Source organism: Gracilinanus agilis, chromosome 1 (genome assembly GCF_016433145.1).
Source record: "Gracilinanus agilis isolate LMUSP501 chromosome 1, AgileGrace, whole genome shotgun sequence".
Classification (NCBI taxonomy): Eukaryota; Metazoa; Chordata; class Mammalia; order Didelphimorphia; family Didelphidae; genus Gracilinanus; species Gracilinanus agilis.
Window position 1 is genome coordinate 151,260,287 of NC_058130.1, and position 20,681 is coordinate 151,280,967.

The 20,681-nt window shown below is 34.3% G+C and overlaps 1 protein-coding gene across 1 annotated transcript in view; it reads left to right on the plus strand.

The window, feature by feature from the left end:
* Positions 1 to 20,681, plus strand: part of ERP44 (endoplasmic reticulum protein 44) — a 130,739-nt gene that overhangs the window by 28,548 nt on the left and 81,510 nt on the right. The window contains exon 2 of the mRNA XM_044658302.1: positions 17,187 to 17,259. Coding sequence (XP_044514237.1) covers positions 17,187 to 17,259 — 73 coding nt within the window. The remainder of the gene's footprint in view (positions 1 to 17,186; positions 17,260 to 20,681) is intronic.

A 20,681-nucleotide genomic window follows, 5' to 3' on the forward strand; every position in this document is an offset into this window, starting at 1 on the left:
GAGAGACAGAGAGAGAGAGAAAGAGAGAGAGAGAGACAGAGAGAGAGAGAGAGAGAGAGAGAGAGAGAGAGAGAGAGGACACATCAGTTACTCAGAAACAAAAATCAGTTTTCTTTTTTCATTCAATCAGAAAGGATCTTTTTGAATATCTGTTAGTGGCACAATTTATCTAGAGCCAGGCTATTCAAAAAATCTCATTTAGTAGAAGCACAGATTTCAGGAAGGTACACATACCCTCAGAGGACCTCTCTGAGCATTCAAACTGGATTTTAAATTCTATTTTATTTGCAATGTTAACAAGCATTTATTTTCTCTGCTTTCCACCTCTTTTCCTCCTCTCTTCTAGGGGAAGAAAAGAAACTCAAAACCCTTAACAAAAAAACCATGGTCAGGCAAAACAAATTCCCAGACCGGCTTTGTCAAAAAATGTATGTTTCATTCTGCATCTTGAGACTATCACCTCTGTCAGGAGGTGGGTAGTAGTAGCTTGATTTTCATTGGTTGTCTGATGGCTCATCAAAGTTCTTAAAAGCCTTTTCTTTGCATTATTACTGTATATACAGTGTTATTTTCTTGATTCTTCTCACTTAACTCATACAAAATAGATTTCACAAAGTACATGTACTAAAGCTTATGTAATTTACTTATATGCCCTCACTACATATTTACTCTACAGAGCTTCTTCATTTAAATTCCAGACCCATCACAGATTAGAAACAGCACGTTCAAAGAGAAGAAAGAAGCTGTTACAAGCAAATACATTGGCAACAGTTATAACTGACATCAAGGAGAAGAGAGAAAAACTATTGAAAACAGGCTCACTACTCTGATCATTTAGAGTCAAATAGCCTTATATATCTGGATTGGTGCTATGGGCATCTCTAAATTAATTATAATTAAAATTATAATGGATGGGAAATGGCATAGAGTCAGAATAGAATCAAAGATATGGAGTTCAAATCCCATATCTGCAACTCACTGTGTGGTTGTTGGTACCTTTTTGGGCCTCTTAATTGTAAAATAAGGGGGTTGGACTAGATCATCTCATGGGATCTTGGGGCGGGTAGGTGGCTCAGTGTATAGAGATCCACATCTGGAGATGATGGGAGGTCCTGAGTTCAAATGTGTCCTCAGACACTTTTTGACTGTATGATCCTGGGCAAGCCACTTAACCCCAAATGTCTAGCTCTTACTGCTCTTCGACTTTAGAACTGATACTTAGTATCTATTCTAAGAAAGAAGGTAAGGTTTAGGGGAAAAAAAATTATAGGATCATAATTTGAGTTGGAAGAGTCTGTAGAGATCATTTAGTTCAACCTCCTCATTTTGCAGATGAGGAAACTGAATCCCCTTCTAGCCCTTAAGTTCATAATAATGACTTTGAGACAGTAAAATTAGACAAACATATTCAATGTATTGTTTAAAAAAAAAACTAGAGTGTACTTAATTGTAGCCATGAACAGTCTTCTGACTTAAGGCGTTTGAATTGAAAACATTTCGAGTGCCATATTTGGTGTGGCTTGTATATAAGAGCCCAGATTCTCCTCTCTTCCTCTAATTCAACTGAATATTTCCTTAACTGAGTGTTCCTAGATTTCCTAAGTGACCTTAAAACTTCTTGAAATCATTACATTATTTTGTAGTTACTTCTCCTGTCATTTGTTGTTTCTTAGTAGAACTTAAGCTCCTGAGAGTAGGCAGTGTTCATTTTTGTATTCCAGGACCTTACATCTAATAGGAACTTAATTTTTATTTAATTAAATTTTATGCCATGTATACAGATAAATAATACAAGGTAGGGTAACGTAAAGGCAGAAGACAGATCCAGGAAAATTGTTGTAGATGGTAGCATCTTAGCTGAGCCAGACAGATGATAAATGATTTTAACAGGCAGAGATGAGAAGTGAATACATTCCAGGTTGCTCTTATTATTTATGAGTGCCTCTCACTCCTCTTAGCTCCTTGCCCATAATAAGCACTTTATTAAACCAAGAAAATATTTTATTATTTAGTTCTTTTCTTAATCTCTTGTTGGCATTATGATGGGAGTGAAACTTTGGGGTTGAGAAAACTATGCATCTCAAGAATGCCCATGTAAAAGTTTATATTAAATGAATAATTCATTTACTAAGTTCTTATTTTGTGCAATGCAATGGAGGCAAAAATAAAAAAGGCAGTCCTTCCTGTCTAGAGGTCACATTTTAATTGGGGAGACAGAACATATGGAAGGTTTCAGCTGCAAGTCACATGAAAAGACCCCATATAGTCCTTTATGTGCAGCAACTAAGCAGATGATAATGACTCTTCCCTAATGTCATTACCATGGATAAAATCATATCATTTTCTTAAGTTTTACAATGCCAAAGATTGATGACTAGAAATTGTTTTCTGAGTCTTTAATAGATGTAGAAGCAGTTGCCAGGATGTATCTTCACATGGATGGTGACTAAGGGCACTGGACTGGAAGCATTACTCATACAGTTTCTTGGCTTCAGGATTCTGGATTGTCTCCATTAGGATCTAAAGGAAGATGATGGTCATAAAGGGGTGATTTATCTTGCCTGGCCTATGCTGCCTCTTATTTCTCCCTCAGGGTACCTTGCACCTTCAGTTGGGCTAGCTTGCCTGCCCTGTGAATCGCAATTGGTAGGGAAGGCTTGAATACCTTTTCCACAGAAGTTGATTACCCAGATGATGACCTTGAGGGCTGGGTTAGAAGAAGGACTAGTGGTCTAGGGCAGTGATGGGCAAACTACAGCCCTCGGGCCATATATGGCTTCCTGAAATGTTCATTTCCAGCCTCATGACATTATTTCTAATCTGACGAATACAATGAGTAGGATACAATACAATGAAACTTCGAAGAGTTGCCTTAGAAACATACTGACAGATGAGCATTTCCTTTCCTTAGGCCTCCTCTTTAAAACGTTTGCCCATCACTGGTCTAGGAGATGTTGCTACTGTTCATCTATCTCTTGGTGGCAGTTATCAACAATAATTTCTTCCATTAGCAATGACTGTGGGGGGAGGGTTTGAGATGGAAGGTTTAGAGGACTTGGTTATTTCCAAAACTCTTATGTTTGTGAAAGAATGGATTTTTCTACATCTCTTTAGTATGTAAATCTTTGTGAAGTTCTGCTATGTAGATGTTTCATAACAAAAGTACTGCTCTTTTTAGAAGCATAAAATAAACAACTAACCATATCTACATGATTATTTTGAATTTTAAAATGTCATTTCAGTTGATGAATAATTATTGTAATAGCATATATAAAAACCACTAAAGCAAAACTAATTTCTTAGAATTATATATGTACTTTTACAAAATGCCACCATTTTGTAAAAGGGTTAAATTTGTTTCTCAAGTGAATGAATTGGATCATTTTTACTTTCCTCTTATTCCATATACCATTTTTTCCAGACTTTGAACTTTCTAGTTCATTATAAGCCTTCTGGGAATATCCAGTGAGATGTTCCCTATTAGATAGTTCTTAAGTCAAACTTCAGGGGTTCTTACAACTCCTGTCAGCCTCAGCTTTGCTTTCTCTGGGGACTGTTCACATCTTCTATCCTCCTGTAGCAGGCTGCAAACCCTTGTGTTTCCTGTTGCCTGCCAGCTTAATGCAAATCTAAGAGCAGCAGAAGACTAACAGAGCAGAAAGGAAAATGTACCTAGGGAACAAAGTCAGCCATCAGATCCTGTGGGGTTAGGGCTTCAGGTGGTAGCTCCAACATGTCAATCTGGATTAGAAATGGGAGAGAGCTGTTTGCTTGGTACAACACTAATTTCCTGCTGCAGGAGAGACTCAGTTTGTAAAGGGCTTTTAGCATCTCCCAACAGAAAGGAGAGTAAATGAAAGATTTAACAAGAATAAACTAAGCTATTAATATAGCATGCCCAGCAGATCTAATGCTAATTAGAAAAAGTAATGCCACAAGGAAGAATAGATTGCATATATCCTCTAGACAGTTTATAGTAGAAGTGAAAACGATTTCATGCAAATATTTTAAATGTATTAGTACCTATTGATGCTATTTTTAAACGGGTAGCAGTAGAATAGTTTTAAAAAATTAACATCTTTATAATTTTCATATTAAGTTAGAGATACAAAATTTTTGTAAAGGCTTACTTTGAATACTAACGTAAAAGTCCTCTGGCATTTAAACTTATTCTTCTCTAGTATTTAAGTTCTGAATATACACGGTATTGTGTACAATGTGTACAAATGTAAAATAATTCATTTGATTAAAAAAAAGCTTAAAAAAATCCTGCAAAGATTTTGACTTAAAAAAGTTGTTCTTACTGAGAATATCCTGTTTTTTATTCAGACTAATACTTGCTAGCATATCCTAATAAAGCATTTATGACAAAGCTCATAAATGTATCCGGAGATTTAGATATTATATGTTGTTTAAATATTTGATAGTCTTTTGTACATGAATTTTTATTATATTTTTGTCCTAAAAGAACAATGTATTTTGCTTTTTGACTACTTTAACTAATTTGAAAATAATTTCTGGACAAGAAATACTATATTAAATTCAAAAAAAATTTTAAATAATCACTTCCTAAAACAAGGCAACCCAAATGTTAGAGAGGAGGGGTTTGGTTTTAAGACTATTATATTCAATTTAGCAAATATTTATTAAATACCTATTTTGCTCTGGGTGCTAAGGATACAAAGATGAAAAAGAATGTAGTTCTTCCCTCAAGGAACTTGTACTCAACTAGGGGAAATAAGATGTAAACAAATAATCATAAACTATGATTGTATAAGAGATTCAAATGGTGATGTTAGAGATTAGAGAAAGGAGAAAGGATCACTTTTAGCTGGAATGGGGAATTGAAGTGGGGTGTTAAGAAGAGAAGCATTGTCAGCAGGTAGAGCTAAGAGGGAGTCTGTTTCAGGGATAGCAGGTGGGGTATAAGTGGTGGGCATACAGTACATAAAGGTGGGAAAGATCAGGACAAGAGACATTTATGGCACAATGGAAAGAACACTGGATAGGAAGAAAAGGACCTGCCTCTATAACTTGATTAAGCTAGTGCTCCCTCCCTCACAGGATAATGGACCAAGTCGACTAAGTTCACACACATGCAGCACTTTACAAACCTTAAAATACTATATAAATGCTAGTGACCCCTAGGATCCAAATCTGTGGTCTAAACATGTATATCTAAAGATATACTTGAACAGTGTGTGTGAAGGAGAGCAGCATGAATGCAAATTGTGGAACGACTTGAATTTAAGGGAGAGAAGTTTTGTTTGTTTTTACCAAAGAAAATACAATAGGGAGCCACTGAAAACTTTCGAGTAGACCTTATGCATAGAAAGATAGCTTTAGCAATGGAGAAGGTAGAGACAATGTCAGGAGACAAATTAGGTGGCTATTAAAATACTTAGGTTAAAAAGTTAATAAAGGAAGGCTTGAGCCAATTTTTTAGAAGTTGGTATAGAAATGAAGGGACAACTGCAAGAGATAAAAATAGCAGCAACAGTGGATTTTTTAATTTATTTTTTTCTTGAAATCAGTTTTCAAATATTCCAGGGGTTGTCAGTGTAAGGAAGATTAGAGTTATCTTTGTAGCTCCATAGGACCAAACTTAGATCTTTGGGCAGAAGTTGTAAGGAGACAGTTTTCAGTCCAATAAAAGGAAGATGTTTTTAACTATTATACAGCTATCCAGAATTGGACAACTTATGAGTGTTCTTCCTTTCACTGGTTATATTCAAGTATATCTGGATGACCATTTGTCAGGAGGATGCTTTAGAAAGGATTCCCACTTTGAGTGATAGATTGACAGATATGATTGTTAAGGACCCTTCAGTCCTTTTACATTTAAATTCACACTGGTTCAGAAGATGAATTGGTTCATTCTTTGTTCTCCATTGCCACTTTTACATTTTCCTTGTGTTACTCTCTTGGCATTTTCTCTTCCTTTATGGATCATTACATATTATAGCATACTGGCAGGTCCTGGTATGACAGTTTTCTATTATTCCTGCAATTAGTCTTTACTATGGAACTTCAGCATATAGTTTGATTTTGAGAGGTGGCATGGTGTACATAGAGCACTGGACTTGGAATTAAGAAGAATTGGGTTCAAATCTCACCTTAGACATTTACTAGACTTGAGACCTTGGGCAAGGTATTTGCATCATCTTTAAAATGTAGGATTAGATTCAGATGTTGTGCAAAGGGCTGGATTTGGTATCAGAAAACCTAGTTTTAACTCATGATTCTGCCATTTACTGTCTGTGTGACCTCATACAAATAAATCATTTAACCTTTTTGAGTTTCTAGTTTCTTCATCTCTTGTAAAATGAGGGAGTTGGACTAGGACTAAGTAGTTTGTGAAATTCCTTCAAACTAAGTCTATGTTCCCTCAAAAACCCACTTTTCTATTTGATAACCTTTTCACCTCCCATGATCCATATTTCTAGTCCACCTTAGCTTCATACAGAGATGATTAAATCCTTGATCTTATTATCACTATCAAGTATTCCACTCCATGATCAAGATCTTTTAAATTCCTCTATCTGGAATAACCTTCTATGCCCTATCAATATGACTCTTCCAATTCCTTGTTCCTCTTAAAGCTATTCTTTTCAGAGACTTTTCTGCCTTCAGTACTCTACTCTCACCTTTGCTCTGACTTCATTTTTCTTCTTCCAAATCTTGATCTTATAGTTAACCATTATATATAGTTTATAGTTATAGCACATATCTATATCTATATCTATATCTATATCTTATAGTTAACAATCTCACATTGCCCTAAGTTCTCAAATCCTTTGCCCCTTTGTGCTTTCCTAATCTGCCCAGGAGCTAGTGCCCTTCCCATTATCTCCCCATTATACTAATGTGTATATGTGAAAATATAATTTCCTCCGATTGCCTGTAATCTCCTTAAGAGCAGGAACTGTTTCATTTTTGTTTTTGTAGCTCCAGTGGCTGGCATATAATAAATACTTATCAATTGTTCTTTCCTCTACTTTATGTGGATCCCGATTTCCCCTCTAGTATCTGATACAAATTCTGTTATTAGGTATTTAAACCTCTTGAAGACCTGGTTTCAGCCTACCTCTTCAGCTTTATTATATACATGGCTTCCCATCACACTACCTTCCAGCCCAACTGTCCATCTGGATGGTCTTCAAACACAACATTTCATCTCCCATCTTTATATCTTTTTGCCCTGGCTATCGCCCTGTGCTTGGAATGCATTCTACACCTTTGCCTCTTAGAAATTTTATTTATAAGTAAAATTATAATAAAGTTTATTTACGGCTTAGTTCAAGCACTTAATTCTTTGTGAAGCCTCTGTTGTCTTCTTTTTCAATTTACCTTGTATTTATTTTATTTATATTTATTTTGTCTCCTCTGTTAGAATGTAAAATCCTTGAAGGTAAGGCAGAGATTTTTTCATTTTTGTCCTGGTATTCCCAGTACCTGGCACATAGTATATGCTTAATTAATAAATGGTTGGTATATTCTGGTACAGATGGAATGACCATTTGCTAGGATGTTTTTAGAAGGGATTTCTGCATTATATGAGAGGTCGGACTAGATAACTACAGTCTTTAAATTCAATATACTCCAATTCTTAGAGAAGTACCTCATTTTATTCGTGCATATATTCATACATGCATACATACATATATATCCATATAAATCTTAAAAATGCCTGTTCTATGTGAGCAGTTTGCTAAGCATTGGGGATACAACGATAACAATAACAAATAGTCTGCATACTCAAAAAATTAAAATCTATCTGGGAAGATAGCATATACATAAAAAGCATGTATAAAATAAGTACAAGATAGTTTTTTGTGGGGGGAATGGGGAACTAGGGGGAATATGAGAAACTATCAGCTTATGAGAATCAAGAAAGAACTTGTGTGTGTGTATATATATATATATACATATATATATATATATATGTGAGTAAGGCACTAGTTTGATCAGGTGGTAATTTGAGAGCTTCCAAAGACATATTATTTTATTGTACTTTGGTAGGAAGGAGTACTTATGCCTATGTAATCATAGATACATCAAAGTAGTCTTAGTAGTAATAACAATTCACATTTATAGGATTTTTTAACATGTGCACAATGCTTTTTTTTACAGTTCTATGAAGCAAATATCTTTGATAAGTCATTGATTCTTTGTTTTATTAGAATGCTATTCCCATAGTTTTTAGGTGCCATCTAGTATTTTAATTTACTTTGCATCGTAAAAAAGGCAAAACATTTTGTATTAACTTTTTTTTGCTCTTATTTGGAAACAATCATTTTTTTGGTAATAGGTCAGATATGTTTTATTCTGTTTTTCTTTCATATACCAATCTTTCCTGCCCCCAATTCCAAATTATGCCAGTGAATGTCTCTATATAATAGGTCTTAATTCTTAAGTGGTAAAAAAAATTTTTTTTTTGAGGAATTACTTTTTAAGTAAGACAGAGCACTGAGTAATTGCTTGGTAGTTGAGTATAGTAATGGATATTTATATACTTTGGTGAATGCACTAACTATTATATTTAGTAGTCTTTAAAATTTTAAAACAATAGATTTAAAATAATGAAGCCAACTATTGAGAATGTCTGTACAGATTATTAGCTTAATAATTGTAAGCTCCTTGAGGTCAGGGACTATCTTTTGTAATCCTAGCAATTAGCATAGTATCTTTCACACCCTTTGTGTTTTATAAATATTTATTGACTGGCTGATTAATCTACATTGAATTTTAAATTCAGGGCCAGCTTTTCTCCTATCAGCTTTGCTATTTTCCATTCCTCTTCCCATTAAGCAGGTCAGAGAATGCACAATTCTATTGTTATTGTTTTTTTAAACCTTACTTTCAATCTTAGAATTGATACAGTAAAGGCTAAGCAATTGGAGTGTGGGATTTGCCCAGGGTCACGCAGCTAGGAGGAGTCTGAGGCCAGATTTGAATCCAGGACATCCCATTTCTGGGCTTGGCTCTCTATCCATAGAGCCACTTAGCTGTCCCAAATCACAGTGTTTTAAAAAAATCATTTTAAAAGTATTTTTTCATGGTAACATTCATATTTTCTTCCTCCCCCCTCCCAGAGCCAACTAGCGAGTCTACTGGGTTATACATGTATTATCAATTGATACCTATTTCCATATTATTCATTTTTGTAATAGAGTAATCTTATAAGACCAAACTCCCAAATCATATACCTGTATAAACAAACTGCACAGTTTTTATTAGATTTTATTGTTGTCATTTTTCAGTCATGTCTGACATTTCAGGATCCCATTTGGGGTTTTCTTGGCAGAGATACTACAATGTTCTACCATTTCCTTCCCTAGCTCATTTTACAATTAAGGAAAGTGAGGTAAATGGGGTTAAGTGACTTGCCCAGGGACATTAAAGCTAGTAAGTGTTTGAGGCTGGGTTTGAACTCAGGAAAATGAACTCAGGAAAAAGTCTTTCATACTTCAGGCCTAGCACTCTTAACTGTGCCACTTAGCTGTCCCTTTTAATAGATTATCCAAATCATAATTAGGAAGATAAATCTGATATCTCTCCCTCCTCAAATAATGTATTTTAAGTGAAATATACAAGTTTTTATTTGCTGCTAGTTTCGACTATCCACATTCCATTGTTGCCATTACAGAACACACACACACACACACACACACACACACACACACACACACACACACCCCTTTATATATGTGATTCAAAATTGAAATACTTTTCAATTAAAATTACACTGAAATTGTATGCTCTTTTGTTGCTTTATTTTGGAAACATCCCATTTAGCTAATTTTAAAGTGGTGGTAAGAACCATCGTTTAACTATTGATTGATATAGAATACTTAGCAGGTATAAGATAAGAGTCCTGGCTCCTCAACAGTATGGAATAGTGGAAAAAGTACAGCCTTTGAGTCAGTTGGTTCATATCATTACTAGAAAGTCAGAGGGATTCAGGTGAGCTTCTCCCTTCCCACTCTCCACCATGTCTGATGACATTTTTTTCACTTCACTCACCCCTCTGCCCAGCAGCCTGTGTGGAGTAAGGAGGGGGTGGTGCACCCAGCACTCAAGGGGGGGATGGGGCACAGCATGGAGTCTTCGGGTGGGGGGGGCAGGCATGGCACTTGGTCTGGAGGGTGGGGTGGGGACGGGACCCGGTGCTCCATCTCTTTACAGCTCACCATCATTGCTCTAGATCTTTTCTTGATCCTAAAAATTGAAACCATAGAAAGTTAGAAAAACCACAAAGATTATTTAGCCCAAACTTTTGATTTTAGAGAGAGAAAATAGTCTTTGTGAGATCAAGGTATGCAGTTATTTAGCAGTGAGGCAGGGACTAGACCTTAGGTCTCATGAATATCAGGCTAGTTCTAGTTCTACTGTACTGCATTCTTTATTACCTATTAGTCTTCTGATTTGAATGGAAAACAGAAGATATTTGATAAATCTTTTAGCATTATAACTTGTAATGATGTATCAGAGTTCTTACTCCTTTATTGAGCTTCATTACTTGAGCTCTGTTCAAGTGCAATTTCTACATAAGAACTTATAAAATTTCCTCCTTAATTGCTACTATAGTATTGCTGAAAAATTACTATTTATTTTCTTGTATATACAGATGGCAACACATCCGGACCTTCTCATCCATTATTTCATCAGAATATATGAAGAAGCCCCATATAGACATTGAGTTCTCCCTACAACTAAAATAGAAAAAATGGCAGAGTGGATCCCCCTTGTGAATTGTGCAGTTTTTAAAAAAAGGATCCAAACTGGCACAAAGACTCATAGTTTAAAAGAATATTCTCCTGGTGGTGCCATACAGTTATAGATAGATAGATAGATGGTGAAATAAGTAAGCTGCAGCGTATTTTCAGTGATAACCTAATTAGTAAAGTGAAGGATAGTGTTGCTCTCTATAGTAATAAGGAAGGTAGGATATATAGGGTGTTGAGGGAGGACTAGCGCCTCTGGTGTGAGGGTTGCTAAGCCCTTTTCAGTGCTGCTCATGTACCTGTGGTGTTTACCTTTCACCCAATTTTCACTCATGCCTCCAAGAAACTCTAGCATGCACAGTGCCTACACTTTAGTAAAAGTGTCTCAGCTGACTGGCTAAACCAGGTTGAAGATAACTGACAGGTCTCAAACCCATCAGTGACTTAGGGGGATATCCACCCCATGCATTTGAAGACATCCCTTCTTGGAATGGGCATATGAGGGGATTTTGTTCCAAAAACCATGAAGATGGTAGAAACAGACACTGTGAAGCACTTAGAACTTGGGAAAACACCAAAGTCATCCACTGCATTCTGGACCATCATTTGTCATCTTGACTTTTGTTTTGCCACTACTTTCAGTGACTCTGGAAGAGAGTGAAGCTAACAATTTTGTGTGATTGCCTCACTTAAATCCAATTCACATGCAGGTCAAGACATCACTCATACCCTAAGGCTATGATGTCATTGGCCCCTTTAAATTTGAAAGATGAACAACAACATTCAACAATTAATCATTGATCCTTCTGTGAGAATGCTGACAGGAAAATAAAATGAGTATAGTGAACATTCTGATGTGACCTTTCTGTAGTTTAGTGGACTAGTGGTTTGAAGACTACCATGTTGGTCTGCCATTTTCTAGTAATGTGACCTTGGGTAAGTCACGTAATCTCTCTAAATTCCAGCTTTTCTATGTTATACATATCTTGCAAGCTGTAGATTGAAAAGATGAGTTTTAATCATCTCATTCCTAGACCAGTGCTTTTTCCACACTAAATTCTAAAAAAGGGCCCAATAAAACATTCACTGTGGTTATGTTTTACAGTGTTTAAAGTGGAACCACAAGTAGAAGGTATGCTCTCATTCAATGATTAAACTTTTAACATTTTCTATAAAACTATATAAAGAGTTCATTTATTTTTGTTTTAAAAACTACTTTTGATTAACTGTCTTTAAAACCTTGATAAATTACTTAAAGATGACTCAGTGGATAGAGTGCAGGGCCTAGAATTTGGGCTAGGCAGACCTGCTTGGTGTATAAAAAGCTTCTTAGGAAGGCATGTGGATATTTGATAAATAATTACACTAATTATTTATCTATTCCAATAGTTGTAGTATTAGTGGGGGGAAAATTATGAATTCAGAAGAGAACAATGAGGAGGTAGGGTAGAGTGGAAAAGGGAGAAACATTGTAAATACATCTAAAAACTTGAAAGATTCATTTGAAGGAATGATTCCTACTAACCAAAACCAAATGAATAAAGTTAGCATAAGAAATCCATTTCATATTGGGGCAGAAAAAATGAGTGATAACAACACAGTGAAAAATGTGCCAACCGATCTTTACAATAACCAAAAATTCCAAATTGAATGAAATTGTAACATTTGGAGTATATCCTTAGAAAACCATATCCTATTCTTAACTGTTTTTTTTTTTTTTTTGTTAAACCCTTACCTTCCATCTTAGAATCAATACTGGATATTCGTTCCAAGGCAGAAGAGCAATAATGGCAATGGGGGTTAAGTGACTTGTCTAGAGTCACATTAGGAAGTATCTGAGGCCACATTTGAACTCAGGACTTCCTGTCTCTAGGCCTGGCTCTAAATCCACTAAGCCACCTACTGCCCCACTGAGTGTTCCTATAAAGCTTTAATTCCATTTATAACAATTTAATCTCTATAAATCAGAAATTAAATCAGGCATGTTCTCAATCAAACCCAAAGCAAGAAATGAACTGGATACTGAACATGATACATGGGCATCGTACAAAAATATAAAACCACTGGTTGACAAAAAATAGAAACAAGACTCTCTGTTTTATTTGTGTACTAAATATTGGACAACTATATATTTAAAATGCTATATACTGAATAGTGTTTTCTTTATAGAAAAAAATCTCTTTGCTATGCACGATTAAACTATAGTTTATTTCCTTTCTTATTTTCAAGGGTTAATGAAAAACAGGATACAGGGACCAAAGTTTTGGGAACCCTGTCTTGGAGAGTTGCATGGGCACTAAGGGATCAGTTATTCATCTAGAATCACAGAACCAGTATATGTCAGAGACAGAACTTGTAGCTAGATCCTCTTGACTACACGATCATTTCTCTTTAAATACTATACCATGCTTCTTCTCTACCAAAGATATATTTTTTAAGTTTTAAAAATCTGATTTTGAGGTTTTTCAGATGGTGCTTTGTTTAATTGATGACATTGAATGCAAATTCAATATTTCATGATTTTATTTGCATATTCCATATTTGAACCATTCTTGAACAATTTTCTTGGTAAAAAAATTTGTACTTATTGATTTGGGTTAAGAAATGATCCGGAACCAGTTACCTCTTTCCATATTTCCAAAATATATCCTTATGTAGATGTGTTAAATGCTTTATCAAAGTGAAATATAAGGAGTTTGGGCATTAACGACCAATTGTTGAGGTTTAATTGTGCCTCTTAATCTTAGTATTAAAATCAATAAAATTGGTTATTCAAACCATGTATTTCAGAATTTTAGGTTACATATTTTTTCTTTTGGAAAACACAGTTACATAGGATAATAGAACTAGAGCTGGAAGAAAACTTTTAGGAAATGTGGTTACATCATTATGCAGATGAAGAAACTGAGGCCCAGAGAAGTTGTGACTTGTCTGACATCATATATACAAAAATAAATATTGGAGCTTGGCATTAGAGACATTTTTACTTAGGTCTTCTAATTCCAAAACCTGTGCTTTTTCCCTTTTACCAACCAGAAAGGTAGCTATGTTATTAATCCTTTACTTATCAGTCATATCTTCATAGTGATATTGTCTTGCAAAGCCTCTTCCTTACAACTGGTAAAGTAGATTGATCAAATTCACTTCCATTTTACAGATAAGGAAACTGAGGCATAGCAGTTGAGACTAGCTTATCTATAGTCACTCCATTACAAATCAAAATAGTACAAAGGGTTTCCCAAACTGAACTAAATAAAATGGACACTGACTTTTGTGAATATCTTGCATGTAACTTGCCCATTCTTGAACAGTTTCTAAGAATTTTAATTATTGCTGTATTTGTTGTTTTTTCTTCCTTTCATTTCAGTTTCTTTTTACCTCCCCAACTTATTGATCCAGTTTAATGGTAAGGACTTGGCAGGGGGCCAAGTTTGAGACCACATTTTTCTTTAAACCAATGTGATTAATTTTATTTTTATTATCATGCAAAACATGCTTTCATATTGGTCAGTATTGTAAGAGCACACTCATACTAAACCAAAACACCAAAATACAATTGTAAATACATTTTGTGAAAGATAGCATACTTTGATCTGCATCCATCCAATTCCAACAGTTCTTTCTCTGTAAGTGAATAGCATTCTCTATCATAAGTCTTTCAGGATTGTCCCAGATCATTGCACTGCTGATAGTAGCCAAGTTTTCACAGTTAATCATTGTGCAATATTGCTGTTACTGTGTACAATATTCTCTCATTTCTGCTTATTTCATACTCTATCAGTTCATTTAGATCTTTTTAGTTTTTTCTGAAGTCATCTTGCTTAACATTTCTCAAAGTACAATAGTATTCCATCACCAATATGTACCACAATTTATTCAGCCATTCCCCAGTTGATGGATACCCCTTAAGGCCATATTTTGACAAATATTGACTCTGCAAAAATTCTTTTCCAAAAACCTCTTATGTTTTATAATTTTATTTTTTTTCTTAAAATTGCAATTTAGGATAAGTTTCACTTTAAATTCATTCAAACTTGAAAAATGAATAAAATTTGCTTTCTTTTATTAACAACTAAGCCTATATTTCCTTGGAAATTGGCAAGCAATATATGTGTTTATTTATTAATTTTTTGGGTCTTTGAATTTTTTATTTAATTAATAAATTTAGGATATTTTTTCATGGTTACAAGATTCATGTTCTATCCCTCTTCTCCCCCATACCCTTCCCATAACTGATGTGCAATTCCAATGGGTTTTACATGTGTTATTGATCAATCCTATTTCATACTATTGATATTTGCACTAGGGTGATCCTTTAGAGTCAATATCCCCAATCATTTCCCATGTGACAAAGAGGTTGTTTTTCTTCTGTGTTTCCACTCCCAGAGTTCTTCCTCTGAATGTGGATAGTGTTCTTTCTTATGAGCACCTCCGAATCATCCTAGATCATTGCATTGCTGCTAGTAGAGAAGTCCCTTACATTGGATTGTACCACAGTGTATCAGCCTCTGTATATGTGGTTTTCCTGGTTCTGCTCCTTTCACTCTGCATAATTTCCTGTAAGTCATTCCAGTTCACATGGAATTCCTCCAGTTCATTATTCCTTTGAGCACAGTAGTATTCTATCACCAACAGATACCACAATTTGTTTAGCCATTCCCCAATTGAAGGGCATAACCTCATTTTTCAATTTTTTGCCACCACAAAGAGCATGGCTATAAATATTTTTGTACAAGTCTTTTCCCCTATGATCTCTTTGGGATACAAACCCAGCAGTGGTATGGCTAGGTCAAAAGGTGGACAGTCTTTTAAAGCCCTTTGGGCATAGTTCCAAATTGCCATCCAGAATGGTTAGATCAATTCACAACTCCACCAGCGCGATGTATTAAAGTCCCAATTTTGCCACATCCCCTTCAACATTCATTACTGCCCTTTGCTGTCATTTTAGCCATTTTGCTAGGTGTGAGGTAGTACCTCAGAGTTGTTTTGATTTACATTTCTCTAATTACAAGAGATTTAGAACACTTTTTCATGTGTTTATTGATAATTTTGATTTCTTTATCTGAAAATTGCCTATTCGTGTTCCTTGCCCGTTTAAAAATTGGGGAATGGCTTTATTTTTTGTATAATTGGTTTAGCTCCTTATATATTTTAGTAATTAGACCTTTGTCAAAATTTTTGGTTATTAAGATTTTTTCCCAGTTTGTTGCTTCCCTTCTAATTTTGGTTGCATTGGTTTTGTTTGTACAAAAGCTTTTTAATTTACTGTAATCAAGATTATTTTACATTTTGTAATTTTTAAAACTCTTGCTTGGTTTTAAAATCATTCCTTTCCCAAAGATCTGATAAGCATACCATTCTGTGTTCACCTAATTTATTTATAGTTTCCTTCTTTATATTCAAGTCCTTCACCCATTCTGAATTTATCTTGGTATAGGGTGTGAGATGTTGATCCAGACCCAGTCTTTCCCATATTGTTTTTCAATTTTCCCAACAGATTTTTGTCAAATAGTGGATTTTTGTCCCAAAAGTTGGGCTCTTTGGGTTTATCACACACTGTCTAGCTTAGGTCACTTACCCCAAGTCTATTCCACTGATCTTCCCTTCTGTCTCTTAGCCAGTACCAAATTGTTTTGATGACCACAGTTTTATAGTATAGTTTAAGATCTAGTACTGCTAAGCCACCTTCCTTCACATTTTTTTTTCATTATTTCCCTTGATATTCTTCATCTTTTTGTTCTTCCAAATGAACTTTGTGGTAGTTTTTTCTAATTCAGTAAAAAAGTTTTTTGGTAGTTTGATAGGTATGGCACTAAATAAATTGATTAATTTGGGTAGGATGGTCATTTTATTATGTTAGCTCATCCTACCCATGAGCAATTAATGTTTTTCCAATTGTTTAGATCTAGTTTTAATTGTTTGGAAAGTGTTTCATAGTTGTGTTTGTATAATTCCTGTGTATGTCTTGGCAGATAGATTCCCAAGTATTTTATTTTGTCTAGGGTGATTTTAAATGGCATTTCTCTTTCTAACTCTTACTGCTGGGATGTTTTGGAAATATATAGAAATGCTGATGATTCGTGTGGGTTTGTTTTGTATCCTGCTACTTTGCTAAAGTCGTTGGTTATTTTCAGTAGCTTTTTAGTCGATTCTCTGGGATTCTTTAAGTAGACCATCATATCATCTGCAAAGAGTGATAGCTTAGTCTCCTCATTGCCCATTTCAATACCTTCATTATAACATAAGTCTCATTATAACAAATATCTCTAATGTTCTTTGCCTTCCAAATGAAACTTTAGATTTGAAATTTCCTATAAAACATTAATTGATTACTAATTATTTGTAGCTTTTTCACATGGAATCAACTGTAAAATTTCTACATGTTTCCTTTCCCACATTTGCTTTACTTACCTCATGTTGAAACATTAGTTGTTAATTTTATATTTTTTACATTTTCAGATAACTTGGATTTTTACTCCAATAACAGCTGAAATAGCAAGTCTTGATAGTGGAAATATAGATGAAATTTTAAGTAAGTACTTGGAAACTTAATTTTCTTTGTATAATTACTATTCCATGAAGAGCTGCCTGTGTGAAATTACTGTAAAACTTTGACTAATTGGAATACTTGGGAAATCAGTATTCTGATTAATTTAATTTCATTAGTAATTGAAGGGAAACCAGAAAATACTTTATTTCAGGTCTTGTTTACTCTTTCTAAAAATATATTGCTATTTTCTTATCCTACTGAATATATCAACCTTATGTTTTCATAAGAATTCAGCATCTTTTAGCTCAGTTTGAATCATAATTCTTTCTTTCTTTTTTTTTTTTTAAACCCTTACCTTCAGCCTTGGAGTCAATACTGTGTATTGGCTCCAAGGCAGAAGAGTGGTAAGGGTAGGCAATGGGGGTCAAGTGACTTGCCCAGGGTTACACAGCGCCAGATTTGAACCTAGGACCTCCCATCTCTAGGCCTCGTTCTCAGTCCACTGAGCTACCCAGCTGCCCCCTTGAATCATAATTCTTAATATCAATTCAGCAAATAGTTTAGACTGACTTACAAAGTCAGTTCTCATTGTTTATATATTAGTATAGCTGCTATAGAAATTACAGGATTTGGGGCTTTTTATACTTCATGATCTGAAACCATACTCCAATGATCACTATTTAAACTAAATCGCTAATAGTTGGATTAGTTATCATCATCTCATCTATCAAAAAAATGTAAAATATAGTTTTTCAAGCCTTGTTAGTTAAGGATTGCTACTTAGTTAATGCCAAACAGTTTTAATGTTATATTTGCAAGAAGTATGATTGTAGGCACTTGTTAGAGTTTTGGGATGAGTGTAAAGATAGTTTTCCATTTCTGAAAAAATAATGGGAAAGCTGTTTTGTAATCAGTGATTATAATTTTGAGATAAAACACTTGATTTATTGGAAAAATTGAAAAATGAAGCGTGCTATTTAGAGTTTGCTTTTGTTTCTTCAGTAATTGTCACTGTGCTACAAAAAATTATCAGTATATACTCACTGAAGTATGTTGCAAAAACTAATGTGGTTCAAAAAACATTTTCTAATGAATATTAGGCACCATGCAGATTTTTTTTTATTATAAAAGATTTTGTCCAAATCAAAATTCCTCTCTAAAAACCTTCTCTAGTTAACTAGGTAGTCAAAAGAAGTGCTTTAAATCTAGTAGTTGAAAAGGGGAAGGTATCACATTTGTACTACATTTTGTCTTCTGCAAGGGTCAATTTCTTGATTTGTTTTGATGGGTAATTTGGAATTTAAAAAACAGAAGTAGTATATGGAATTTGACTCTCCTCATTTCTTCCTATATTGATATGCAAATGTCATATTATTTTGTTTTAGAGAATTATTGATTAAAGAACAGGGAGTTACTGAAGAAAAAATAGTCAATCCTTAACTTTCAAGATAATAATGTTCCTAGAAAATGGTTAAAAAATAAAAAAATGAATATTGATACATTGACCTATGGGAAGTGAGGGTTAGTTTCTTATGACCTCCCAAAACTGTATTCTTTTACTAGAGATTGCTGAAAATACACTTTTCTGCGTACAATTCTTTCCTATATGCATTTTTCCTAATAGTAACCATGAAACAACTATAAAATGAAATATTGGTAGCATGCAAAATTTTCTTGATAGTAATTCCCTAGAATTATGTGACCTTTTGTGCTAATATCTCAATAAAAAACATTGTTTTCAAACAACATTATTTTTTTTATAACACATGAAACAGTTAAATTAAATACTGTGCAACAAATAAAATTCTTAAAAGCAAAACATTTTTTAACTCAAGCCTTACCTTCTATTATATCAGATGTCGGTGTGAGGGCATTGTCCTTTATAGCTATACCTTGGAGATATTATAGGTTCAGTTCCAGATTACCATAATAAAGCAAATATCGCAATAAAGCAAGTCACATTAATTTTTTGGTGCTTATAAAAATTATGTTTACACTATATTGTAATCTGTTAGGTGTGTCCAATAGTATTATGTCTAAAAAACGTACATGCCTGAATTAAAATTAATTTATTGCTAAGAAATGCTAAACATCATCTAAGCTTTCAGCGTCATAATATTTTTGCTAGTGGAGGGTCTTAAGCTCAATATTGATGGCTACTGACTGATCAGGGTAGTGGTTGCCGAAGGTTGAGTTTGTTGTGACAATATCATAAAATAAGAGAACAATGAAGTTTGCTGCATTGATTGACTATTCCTTTTACTTGTTTAGAGGCCATCTTAGTGTTATTAATTGGCTTAATTTCATTGTTATTGTGTCTTAGGGAATAGGGAGAGTTAGGGAATGGCTGGTGGGTGGAACAGAACACACACAACATTTATCAGTGAAGTTCACTATCTTATATGGTGCCTCAAAACAATCACAATAGTAACATCAAAGATCACTGGTCAGAGGTCACCATAATAGATAGAGTAATAATAAAAAGTTTGAAATATTGCTAACAAAATGTGACACAGAGATATGATATGAGCACATGCTCTTGGAAAAAATGACACCGATAGACTTGCTTTAACTCAGGGTTGCTACAAAACTGACATTTATGAAAAACAATATCTGAGAAGCCAATAATATGAAGCTCAATAAAATAAGGTATGTCTATATTATGTTGTTGTAAATGTCTTACCTTGCCTATGATCTGAAAACTAAGAGAGAGATTGTTGGAATTTTAGATGTTCTTAGAAGACACTTAGAACCCAGAAGACTTTGACTGTGCTTTAGGGGCATAATGGTAACACAAAGCTTGAGTTTTAAAGGTAAACAGTTGACAAGATGCAATGAAGACATGGATAGCTCTTTACAATAATAGAGTAAAAAAGACAGTGGAACACTTTGTAGGATACCAGCCACTTCTACTGTTCATAACTGTGAATGTGCATGGTTGCTAATTTGAAAGTGAAAATGAGACTATTAATAAAAACACACAAATGCTTGAAATGGTAAAAATTAAATGCAAATATTAAGAAGATTGACTGTATTTGCTGTACCTTATTGTTGGGCCTGGAGTCAGGAAAGCCCAAGTTTAAATCTGGGCTCAAACACTGTTTAGTGACCCTGAGCAAAATCACTTAACCCTGTTTGCCTCAGTTTCCTCATCTGTAAAATGAGCTTGAGACAGAAATGGAAAATCACTCTATTATATTTGCCAAGAAAATCCAAAATGGCATCATGACGAGTCAGACACAACTGAAATAGCTGAAGAACAAAAAAAAAATTTAGTTGTAGAAAATTGTAGTTAAATGGACCATCTTTTAGAATTTTAAAGTAGCCAGCTCTCAATTTTTTTATGCTAATGGAGGTTATTCACAAATCTTACTACAACTCTTAATTTTATTTCTCTTCTTTTATGAAATCTGATATTTAAAACTAAATTGATCTTAATGTGGTCCTTCTCCTTCCTCTTATCT